The sequence below is a fragment of the Protopterus annectens genome, chromosome 17.part0 (assembly GCF_019279795.1).
Source record: "Protopterus annectens isolate FY-2018-M chromosome 17.part0, PAN1.0, whole genome shotgun sequence".
NCBI classification, from domain to species: Eukaryota; Metazoa; Chordata; order Ceratodontiformes; family Protopteridae; genus Protopterus; species Protopterus annectens.
In genome coordinates, this window is record NC_056751.1 from 12,711,844 (window position 1) to 12,724,953 (window position 13,110).

General features: G+C 34.1%; 1 protein-coding gene across 1 annotated transcript in view; it reads left to right on the forward strand.

The window, feature by feature from the left end:
* Window positions 1-13,110, forward strand: part of SH2D4A (SH2 domain containing 4A) — an 886,351-nt gene that overhangs the window by 808,183 nt on the left and 65,058 nt on the right. Inside the window, exon 8 of the mRNA XM_044059754.1 lies at window positions 10,818-11,038. Coding sequence (XP_043915689.1) covers window positions 10,818-11,038 — 221 coding nt within the window. The remainder of the gene's footprint in view (window positions 1-10,817; window positions 11,039-13,110) is intronic.

Here is a 13,110-nt window from a genome sequence, read left to right on the forward strand (position 1 = left end):
TGTTATCTACATCTCATAAGAACTGGCATTGTATCTTTTTCACCTACAAAACCTACTGATATCATATGTCTTAAGGCTGTGCAAAAGCTCAGATAGGCAATGCTTCATTGTGGAAATCTTCTTGGAATTAAGGGGAGTTATATATGTAAGCCATCAACACAAAAAATGGAAAACACACTCAAGCTAACACCCTTGTTTATTTACAACAAATGTATAAGCTTCCAAGTTAGACTATTGGAAGTTCTTTCAAAATAGATAATAATATAATATATTTGCATATTCTGGAAGACAGCAAAATGCAGGAAGAATCAGGTATATTCTGCAAAACTAAAGAAACAGAAGCATACCTGATTTTCTTTGCACTCTGCTGCTTCTCATAAAATCCTCTTTTCTCCGTTCCTTCTCCTGCACTACACTGATGTACTGTGCACGCATGGTAACACAAGTCTTATAGACATGCAAAGTACATCAGCCCACAGAAGAAAATGTAGGATAAGACTTCAATAATGTCATTATATAAAGCAATAATCTACTCCTGTATGCGGGTGTATCAGGATTTACCCCCTGTTGGCTCTGTTTAATCACTTGAGCTTTGCCCTCATGATCAAACCACACCAACCATGGGTAAATCTTGATAAACCCACACACAGTCATGGATTATTGCTTAATAATCTCATATTTCCTGATCTGTCACATCATATGTCATAACAATAAACATTAAATGTTTATGCCTTTTTATAGATGATTAGTAAGATTACTTACACATCACTGTGTGCACTTCTACAGATCTTTTCCTTATAAGGCTATAAATGAGACAGAGGCATCTCAGAGGACTATGACAATAATACCGATGGTCTTTATCCAAAGGCATACAACGGTTTGATATATAGACTTAAGAAGAAAGGCATGGGGTGATGATGTTTTAAAGGAAGAATTTAAGAATTCAAAGGAATAACTGGATTTGATAGGGTTGAGGTGAGTACAATATTTCAGAAAGTATATTAGAGCACAAGGTTGCAGTCTGACTAAAGAAGAAGGACAGCTCAGGGGAGTTACAGGGATTTATTTTTTCATCATAACAATGTTTAATGATTGGAGGAAGTTTCCAGAAGAAGCTGTTAGAATTTGCAGATGCATGCAGCAGAAATATAACAGTTCTTATGATGACTTGCTAATAGCAGTTGCTGGTTAAATAAGAATTACGACTTTCCCAGCAGGAAGGGAAAACTGTTAATTCTACTCGCTATTAATTGTACCCCAACTATTTTTCTTATCTATTATTGTATTCTTTTATGATGCTGATTGCAGTCACCTCATTTTTTTTTTTTTGCTGTAGTGTACTGTTCGCTGTGCATTCATATGTTGGTAGACCTGAAACTGGTCATTTTTATTGGTGCCCTAAGCCAGGAAAGAAAACAAAAACTAACATATAAATAAAAGGGAAATGCAGAAGACTAGGCAAGTCAGGAAGGGGATAGTAATTCCAGCAAAAATTCTAAACCAAAGCGAAATGGAACACTCAAGCAACTGATAATCCTAAATATTCATGTTCAGAGAGGACAAGCCCCTCTGCATCCCCATTTAGAGACAGTCACCTATACCAAAATCTCTAAATATACTAATTTCCAGGACACACAGACTTAGAGAAGTGAGAAAAAGGTGAAAGAGCAAAATTACTTTTTTTTTTTTTTAATTCTACTCCTTTTTTAACATCCAAAATCAGAGCACAACATATTCAGCAGTTTATCAGAGACAAAGGAAGAAAGAAGTACTTATACTAATTGCTAGGGGTGCTCCAATAGTGATAGAAGAGGAACAAAGATAGTAATGGTAGATTTGTGGTAGTGAGGGGCTACTGGTAAGGGAAGATTACGCTGGTATGTATTTATATTCCACCTAAAACTGCTATTATTGAGCTTAAGAAAACATTGGGGAGAAATCAGCTTTCATCAGGAAATATTACGTATAGGTGGGGCAATAGAGCTTCATCTGCAGCAATGAGGACGTATCTAGGGACTCTGGAAGGGAAACTATCACAAAAGATGCTAGATTTCTGAAGAAACTGAAAAAAAAATTTGGTATGGAAGACATGAATTTAGTAGTAGGAACTTGCAAAACATTTAAATATTATTCCCCAAGGTGCAATAACTGGCAAGACTAGACAGAAATTATATTTCACAGGAATGTGTGCATTTCATTGAAAGCTTTCGACACACATCCAAAAACTGTTTAAGATCATGTGCCAATAACAGCTAAGATAAAAAACTCAGGATAATGATCTACAATTATGACACTGGTACTTCACCTCCTACCTTATAAAAAGAAAAGAGTTTATAGAATGGGTAGTGGAAATTATTTGAGAGTTATTAGGGAAGACAGAAATTGCTTCAGAAGTTATTGCTAATGAATGGGATAAAATGAGAGTGGAGTTTAAAATAGGGTAGAAATAAAAGGAAAAAGAGATATGGTTAAGAAGTAAGAATTAGTTAGAGGGGATGACAAAGGTTAAAGTGTTGCAGAATAAGGGGAGTCTGATAGAACTAGAACAGTTGCAAATGCAGAGTGCTGAAAAGAAAATAAGGGAGTATCTGGATAATGTGCATGAGTTTAGTATGACTGCTGGTAAGCAACTGTTTTTGATAATAACTCCAGAGCACAAAACATTTAGCACAACAACTTGGGCAACAGAAAGTAGAAAGGGTTGTAGACAAACTTAAGAACTCTATTACAAGATCCTATAGCAATATTAGAGATATTTTGGAAATTTTATGAAAATTTGTATAAAGCAGAGGGACGTAAAAGCTAAGAAAAAGCACAAATGGAAATATTTGTGAAACACTTAGGTATGCCAGAGTTGGAGGTAGATGAGACGCAACAATTAACAGTTACAATATGAGGAAATGAGATAAAAAGGTGAGGTATAATCAAGTTCCAGGAATGTCTCCACGAATAGATGGTATTCATGTAGACGTTTGGAAGCTGAGATGGAAGAAAGCGATAAAGATATGGAAGGTTTTGTTTAACAGTATTTTAAATGGAGGAGAAGCACCAACATCCTGGAAGAAAGCTGTGGTGGGTGCAATGCCTAAAGACAGTAACAACCTATTAGATCCAGCTTCATATAGACCCATTTCAATTGTAAGTCACGATTAAAAAGTTTTTATGCATATAGAAGAGAGAAGAATAGCAAAGGTGTTACCAAAATTGATAGATATGGATCAATGTGGCTTTGTGGAGGGGAAGCAAACATTTGATAGCATTAGTAGAACAGCAATGTTCAAGAGGGAAACAGAATGTAAGAAAATACTGCTGTTGTTGGTGGGACTTGATGCAGAAAAAATATATTTGACAGAATACTCTGGGATTTTATGAGTATTGCAATGAAAGTGTTTGCATTCCCTGAAACAATAATAAGGTTATTTAAGAAGATATATGAGGGATGAGAGGCAAAAATTATAGTGGCAGGGTACTTCTCTCATAAGTTGTGTCTGAAAAGAGGAACCAGACAGGGTTGTCCTCTTTCCCCTTTGTTATTTGTTTTATATTTAGAGCCATTGGCAAAGAAAATATCGGACTCATAAGTTCAAGGATACAGTTGGTATGGTTATCTGGAAAAATTTGCTTTATTTGTAAAAAATATAATTTTGTACTTGATATAACCAGAAAAGGACAGCTTAGTGTTGTGGATCATTTTGAGGCAGCTGCATGTTTTTTTCAGGATATAAAATTAATCAAGACAAAACAAAGGTTATAGTTGTAAATTATGTACCCACACATGAATGGGTTCAAAAATACCCATATTTATGGGGGGATGCTAAAATGAAGTATTTAGGAGTTTGGGAAAAAAAGGATTCTATTATGCCAGCTAAGGATGTGTGGGAAGAAACTAAAAAAAGATAATACAAAAACTGCAAAACTGGAAGATTTTGTTTATGGATAACAGTAAGATATAAGCAGTGAAAAATATTTTATTTCCTTTCATTTTATATACATGTCAGGCATATTTTTATTAACCAAATAAGATGTTATAGACAGTAATTAATAAAGAGTTGAATGATTTTATCTGGAGGTAGGAGGGCAAAGTTTAAGTGGGATAAGTTGATCCTTCCAATAGAATAAGGTGGTTTAGGATTACCTGATTTGAAGGGATATTTTAGAGCTACATGGTTAAGGCTCATATACTTAGCACAAGCAAACAGCTATAATTCAAAGTGGAAAGCGATGATGATGAAGTGTGTGGGAGGGGTGATTCAAGAAATAAGGAAAGAGTAGGATATGGGTTGCAGATCCTTTAGAAGAATAACAACAGCCAAACAGAATATAATGTTCACAATGTAGCAGGAATTATTATAAGAACTAAGCCAACATGAGAATGGAGAAAGGAGATTCTGTCAATAGGGATGATTGCAATTAGGGGTGCAGAGAGTAAGCAAATGGAGGCTGGAATTTACTGGAGAAAACTGGCAAAGGAACCAAAGTATTGCCAACAAATAACTAAAGAGGGAAAGGTAAAAGAATGTGAAGAAGCCAAAAAGACGTTTGGACTGCAGGCTAGAGACTGCCTTGCTTGTAAGGAATTGATATCAGAGTATAGACAAAGAGAAAAGAGAGCAAGGGGATATAGGAATCCTTTGTCAAAGACCTACTCAAGTGAAGTTTTTAGGTAACTCTAGAACAGAAGCTGCAGTTAAAAATAGTTAAATAGTAGGGCAAGTAAAATATTGCATGATAACTTTAGAAATCAATCTGAGGAGGTTATATAAGATTGGGATCAGAGATTGGATACGCAATTTATAAGGAAACAATGAGAATACATATGTATGGCTCACAAATATACAACAACGTCTAGAAGATTTAGGATTTTTTGGAAGCATTTGCATAGGTAATTTTGTAATTCAAGCAGATTCCAAAAAATTTTTTTCTCAGGTAAATGGCAAATGGAGAAGAAAGAGGTAACTGGGAACATATGTTTTGGGAGTGTAATGAGTTGGCAGACTTTAAAAATTCCCTGCAGAGTACTCTGTCAGAAATATTGGGCGAACAAATAGATGTAACTAAGAAAAATATTATTATTATTATTATTATTATTATTATTATTTAATTTGTTTACTTTATTTATCTATTTTAAGATGGGATACATGATCTGAATTGCATAGACATAGTAAGGCCTTGTTAAGTTTAATTCGGGTGGCTGCCCATAAAAACAAAAATACAGTTACTGAAAAATGGAAATTAAAATCTAAACTAACTATATTTGAAGTAGTGAATACTGTAATATAGATAGATAAAAAGAACCAGAATTGAGATCTTTGGAAAAGGGTAAGGATGAATTACATAGAAAAACTAAAATTTGTGGGAGCAGTGGATACAGAATAATGTTCTGAGGAGGAATAAAGGAATGCAGGAATTGATCAATGTATGTAATGTTGGATTGATGATATAAAAGAATATATATGACGTATGTTTGTAAGTATGAACATGGTAACATGGTTTGTTTTTTGTTATTTAAATACATATGTTTGCCTATGTCTTAAGTTATAATTCAATAAAGGTGTTAAAAATTGTAGCGACACATCAGATTTTGAACCACAATGTAGGGACATGTCTAATCATTTTTTAGCACAGGGATTTAATATTGGGGTAATCAATGAAATCCAAAACAACCACTACGATTTACTACTAAGTATGGTAGTATTACCTATAAATTGAAGGCAATTGTTAATACATTCTAGCTGATTCTGACAGCCGATAGGTTCTTTAATAGGATAGTACCGCACACAAATATAGTTATATACATAGAAAGGGTATGTTTATTGCCCAATCTTTTTCTGACTTTAAAACCCACATAACGAAATATGTTAGCAACAAACATTCAGAGTTAATCTCATAGGTTGTTTCTCTTATGGTAGATGTGTTTGTTATCCCAGTGTTGTAAAATCAACATTTTTACCTGTGCAAATACAGCAAACGTTTTTCAGATTTGTATATACATATATATATATATATATATATATATATATATATATCACATGTGGCACTGAATGGGTGATTTTCCTTGTACAGTGCATATGCCATGGTGGAAGCATTATCTTGCCCTTTTAAGCACAAAATTATATTACATAAGAGCAATATTAGCTGTAAAAAAGAATTGCCTTGATGAAGCACAAGTTACAACATTCTAATGCAGTTTTTAGTTTTATAGGAGTAGACAGAGTTAAACCTTTTCTAATAAATTTGATAAGCTGTGTGTTTTACACCAAAAAAGTAGGTTATTTTATTAGGTGCTGTATTAGATAAAGACATGCACGAAATGATACCATTTATTATTGTTTATTGTGCATATTTATACATAATATATACATATCACAATTCATTTTATATGATAATATCCATGTGTATGTGTTTCTTTTTTTAAATGAAATCTTCTTTCCTGACATTTTTTATCTAAAATTTGAAATGTTATGATGTTTGTATGCACTGAAGAAGCTTATAAAATTAGGAGTGAATTCTGGTTTGTTGTTATGATTTAATGATGGTCAGTTTAGTAAACATTATATCTGTGCATCGAGTACTGTGGTTTCTTTCATTTTTTATAGACCACTTTATCTAAAACGCATATAAAAATTCATATATCTGCAGCAACTGGACACATTAAAAAAAAAAACTAAAAATGAGTATAAAAATGAGAATAAGAAGTAAAAATATATAATTAAAACGTGATTTAAAAAATGATTGTTACATAAAAAGTGTAGTTTGGATAATATTGGAATTTTATGCCATATACAAGCCTTTGTCTAGAAATAATTAAATAATTTAAAATGTTTAGAAGTTGAAATAGAAACATTGTCCTTTCTCATTGTGTTACAACCCAAATGATACATTTCAAACTCTAATTTCTCACAATAAACACATTTTACATATATTGTGTACCAACATGCTAGATATTCATTATTTTTAATAATAGCTTTTGGTACTTAGCAGATCAAGTTAATATCAGAAGTACAGATCATATCAATGCAGTTTTGGGTAGCAAAAGGGGTGAATAGTTCCTAAACAGGACTGATATGGCAACAGTCCTGCTTACTCTGTAGTATTACCACATAAATTATAAATGTCACTATCAACTAGAGTATTAGTGTACAGAAACACTTCATTTCTTCACTGCTGTTCTGTTGTCATTTCAACTATGCATTTTTCCCTGATTTATTTCACATAAATCAATTTACTGTATGTGGCTGGTTTGTTTTGTGGAGGGTGGGAAATGGATACCACCAATAGGAAAATATACATTTAGCAGAACATTTTCAAGAGGTTTATTACCATATAATGCACAGTAATAAATCCAGCAATTATTTAACATATTTAAAACATGAATGAATTGTTTTCTGCATTAAGTACAATTTGAGATCTCTTCAGGAAATGTTAATAGTTTCTGTAAACTTTGACTTTTATTTCATCATATGTCTATTCTAGACAGTGCTTCTGTCTGTACTAGTTTAAATAAATTTGTTTATAAGTGCATGTCAGTTACTTGCTTCACTATGCACTGTGTGAAATATAACACTCCATATGTGAAAACTAATGTAATATGCCTATTTCACATATCTATAACTTTACATTGGTCACTTTAATGGATAAAACTGTCAGCTGTGCCTGTTTATTTCACTGACAGCAAAAGAACAATATGGCTGCTTGACAGAACACATGCATTTACTTTTCCAAAGGCAAGACAGACTTCACTTCTCATGTAGCAGATTATGGGCTTCTACCCTTATTGACAAATGTATCACATTTGGCTACTATAAGTACAGTCTAGGAGGTATCTAGGACAGAGAAAATAGATTCAGATTCTGTAGTTTATGGATGGCTTCTACATATGGATATTAATTTCAGTGACAGGTCTGCATCCAGATGATAAGTACTTCATGGCCAAAGATCAGCTGCAATCTGAGGCACATTCAACTAACATGTTCTCCCCATCTCTTAACTGAACAACAGCAACATAATTAAAGGACATCTCCACCACACTGAAAAGTTATTGTCAGCATATTTTTAAGAAGTGTTGTTAGTGCTTTTTACCAAATGTTACCTCTCTACATGCCATTTTGACTTTTATGAAATGTTATATTATTTTCTTGTGGAATTAATCACACTACATCACACAGGTTTGCAGGGGTAGCTTTATCTCAGACTTTTAAGTGGTTACGGATTCTAGATGCATAAGTAATTAAAACAATTTAAACCTAATTAATAATTGCAGATGGCTTTTATGTGTGTATTATCAATCACAGGTAATTGTTTTTAACATAAAATATGGCTTCAAAACTACAGTTGTGAGTCTAAATAAAGCCGTAAATAAACTACATTTTTTCAAGTGTGACATTCAAATATAGCTTAAAATGTTATACATGAGATGATCAATAACAAATATCAAAATACGTTATTGTTGAATATATACTATTAATGCTGTTACTAAAAGCTATCAAAAAGTAGGAATGCAAAGAATGCTGAATGCAAGTCTGTGAATGCTTTCACCAGACTCTACTTTTAGTTCTCGTAAAATTACAAAAATGACATCAAAGAAGCAAAAACTTTGTAAAATGAAATCACATGGCATGGCAGCCCACTGTAAAGCCACCTGGAGATTTAACTTTTTAAAACTTTAATCAGGGACATTCTCACTGAAAAAATATCAAGATACATTGAAAACATTTTAGTGTTTTTGATGTGGATTAACTTTAATAAAACTCCTTACATGATAATGATAATAGAATTAACTTACAGAAATGTTCTCCCACTCTTGGTACAAAAGTAGGTATTGATGGTTAATCCATAGCAATTGTTTTGAAGTATAATACTGTGTGAGACAAGCCCACAGCAACAGCACAAAGTTTATATCTGCAATCAGGCACCAAAAAACTCTGTTAACTCCATCAGATTTCTTTTACACTATTTAAGCATGGAAGGGGAGGAGTTACTGTGTCATATTCTAGTGTAATATTAATAAATTTGTGTCACATAAGAGTCTCCCCTAGCCTGTCTTACGCTTCTGCAGATGCAGGCCTACATCTAACCAGTTTGTATTAGGTATCTTGTCCCAAGGCCACTCAGTGCTGTTTTACCAGTGAACATATAAAGTACTTGTAGTTTTTAACTGCAGTTTGAAGTGGCGTTGTGATGGTGGAGAGAGAGAGAGAGAGAGAGAGAGAGAGAGAGTGTGTGTGTGTGTGTGTGTGTGTGTGTGTGTGTGTGTGTGTGTGTGTGTGTGTGTGTATGTGAAGGTGTGTGCATGTATGTGTACATGTGGACATGGAGGGCTACATTCTCACATACCTTCTCTTTAAACCAATGGGCAGCTGTAAACTATATAATAAAATGTTTTTTTTTAATTGAAAGTTTTTTTAGTCAGTCTGGCTCAGGCAGACAGAGTGATGCGGTGTTGGTGAGAGTATCAGGGCACCATGTACAATAGGCAGCAATCATGTGAGATATACACATAACAACTTCAGTGATGTCAGTGTACACAATGCACAAGACTGTGTGTTTATAGTAGGCCAACAAAAGCCTCCCTACTGTTAGCATGGCACTTTAACAAGACTTTCCTCCTGTCTCTCTCTCTCTTGAACAGATGGAGGAGGAGCACAAGGTCTCTGCTGTTACCAATTGGTAGAGGCAACAAAAAGGGAAATATATTTTGTGAATAAAGAAAATCAGATTATTGCTTTATATACTGGCATTTGAATTTGGGGTTTTAGACCATTTATCATTACGATAAATAAAAACTAACTTTTCCTAGGGTTACCGCCTATCTGACTTTTTTTTTATTTTTCAGACTATCCAGAAAACAAGCTGATTGTCCAGTAGTCCAGAAAACACTTTACAAATTCTGGTATTCTGTTTCAAAAAACAGACTATTGGAGTTCATTAAATTGGCAGATTTACTATGCGTTTCTGTACAAAAAAAAGGTGTAACAAAACAGGAAAAGAGGACATTCCTCCTCCCCATGCTGTGACTATAACGTCATAAAATGGGTGGAAAGTAGGCAGGGAGAGGGGAGGAGATGGGTGGGTTAGGGGAGGTATGAAAGGTGTAGCCCTGGTCTGGTTTTGGCCACAAGGAAAGGTGGCAAACCTACCTTCTCCTGATTTGTGCTTTTGGTTGCAGTCAGTTTGCCAGAATTGAGTGCAGTAAGTGACTCACAGATAGTAACACTATTTCAGTATTAGTATTAAAGCTTCATCAATAAGTGACTCACTGATAGTAACACTATTTCAGTATTAGTACTAAAGCTTCATCAATAAGTGACTCACTGATAGTAACACTATTTCAGTATTAGTATTAAAGCTTCATCAATAAGTGACTCACAGATAGTAACACTATTTCAGTATTAGTATTAAAGCTTCATTTGGTGCAGAAGACTGGGGTGACTTTCATTCAGAAAGATCTTACAAATGATGATAGTGAAAACTAGCCATCAGTCATCCTGCATTTCAATGAGGAGTAGTAAGCACCGATCTATAGCTACAGGTAGTTGAACTGCAGATGTGGGCACATGTATAGAATGCCCTAATACGCCATACAATTCTTCATGTAGTGCTCTGTCTTCTGGTAAAACAGAGCATTGTGCATGTATAAGTTATCGCAGTCAGTGCTTTCCTTTTGAATAAACCTTGAAGAGGTAAAGAAAATTTTTTAATTTTAAAAAGTATGCAAATTAATGTTGTCTCCAGTGTAAATGAATATGTCCAAAAGCTTTTTGGTTTGCAGTTCATTACTTACATTTTATCATGTGTATTTTATTTTGTGGGGAAAAAAGGTATTATACCCAGGCAAGAAGCAGAAGATCTCCTAACCCCAAAGAAGAGAGGAAGCTTCCTCATCAGAGTCAGTGAAAGAATTCAAGGCTATGCCCTTTCTTATCGTTCAGATGATGCAATTCGACATTTCCTCATAGATGCCTCAGGAGGGTTTTATGGCTTGCTTGGTGTTGATCAAATGCAGCATACATCACTGGCAGAGCTAGTAGAATATCACAAGGTAAGCTTCTGTAATTTTCATTGGACTGCTAAAAATATCCAGCTTGAATTGTTGCATTGTTGGTAAATGTGGAATAATGGTTGAGAAATGCAATTGAATTGTTTTCAACTTAGTGTAAGAACTAAAAGGTAGCCCCTAATGTTGTGTAGCATTCAAGATTTATACATCTTGCATCTAAAGTTTTTCATGCACACTAGTACTTTCCCCAGTTTATAACTGACTTATAATTCAGCAAAAATGGTCAACAGGGCGGGAGTTATCAGAGAAATAACAGACTGCCTGGTGCGTTCTTAGCTCACCACCCCTACAAGGTCTGTTATTTCTCTGATAACACACAATCTGGAGAGTATTATTGTGCTTAGAATATGGTATGTATTAATTTGTTTTGTATTTTTTAATTAGTGTATACATTTTTTATATTTTTGATATCAAATAGCTGTTCCACCTAATGTTTCAAATTTGGTGTAGCATATGTAATTGTTGTTGGAGGAAGTAGTTTAATGCAAAACATTAAGTAATTTAGTATCCACACACACATATATCTATATATATATATACATACATACATATATATACACACACACGCACACACATATATATATATACACACACACACACACACACACACACACACACACACACACACACACACACACACACACACAAACACACACACACACACACACATGCACACACACACACACACACACACACACACACACACACACACACACACACACACACACACACACATACACACACACACACACACACACACACACACACACACACACACACACACACACACACACCTGCAGCAGGACCAACAGAGAGACTTTTCTTGAGTGACACCTCAGCTCTGATCAAATGAATAAAAACATTCATAAAGTGCAAGAGATTGTAACCACCCATACCTCTCAGCAGTTGTCCCTCAAAATGTATTGGTTTTCTGGTAAATAACTGAAGACGATAGTTAGTGAATGAAGTTGATAAGTGACCTAGAGACTTTTTCCTGGTAAGGGGAGACCAGCCTAAGTAAACCATGCAAAGGTGATGAATATCTATGTAGCACTTGAAGAGTGCATTTAGATAGAGTTACTAAGGTCAAATTCAAGCATGACCTAATTAAAAAACCTTGATGTGAAAGTTGTCCAACAAAACAAAAATAACTTGTCAACTTTGTTAACAGAGTTACAATATAACTGTTGAACAGAAACTCGGAACACTTGGAGCCATATAGCACAATTCACCTTAACGCAGCTTTATTATTCAAAATGAAAGTGGCGTTTTCGCTACAGTAAGTAAGTAGCTTCTTCAGAGGTCTATGGAAAAAAGGTGCCAACTTTTACTCATTTAAATACTAGAAGAAACAATGACATCATTTCCTATTTAGTTGTAAATAAACACAATTCTAAAAACGCAAAATCTAAAAACTCTTATTTTAAAATGAAATAAGAGTAAAAATGCTAGAACATTTAGTACATGTTATACATTATGAAATGTTCTAGCATTTTTACTCTTATTTCATTTTAAAATAAGAGTTTTTAGATTTTGCGTTTTTAGAATTGTGTTTATTTACAACTAAATAGGAAATGATGTCATTGTTTCTTCTAGTATTTAAATGAGTAAAAGTTGGTGCCTTTTTTTCCATAGACCTCTGAAGAAGCTACTTACTTACTGTAGCGAAAACGCCACTTTCATTTTGAATAATAAAGCTGCGTTAAGGTGAACTGTGCTATTTGGCTCCAAGTGTTCCGAGTTTCTGTTCAACAGTTTGTTTCCTATCCGTTGGTTTTACTAGAGTTACAATATAAAGTATAAGAAAAACTAAACTGTATTACAAGAGAATTCAAGAAAGCCTTGTTTGAAAAAAATAGGAATTTTGAAAGGAAATTGTCCTTTGCGCAGGATAACAAAGGCTTCTTCGTCATTTCTCAAAAAAAAAAAAAAAAAAAAAGCTGCAGATAAGTTAGGATCTATTATCAAGAATGAAATTCCAATTGAGACCCCTTCTGTACAGGCTGAAGTTTAATAACCACTTCTACAATACTGGGAAGGCTCAAGACATTGGC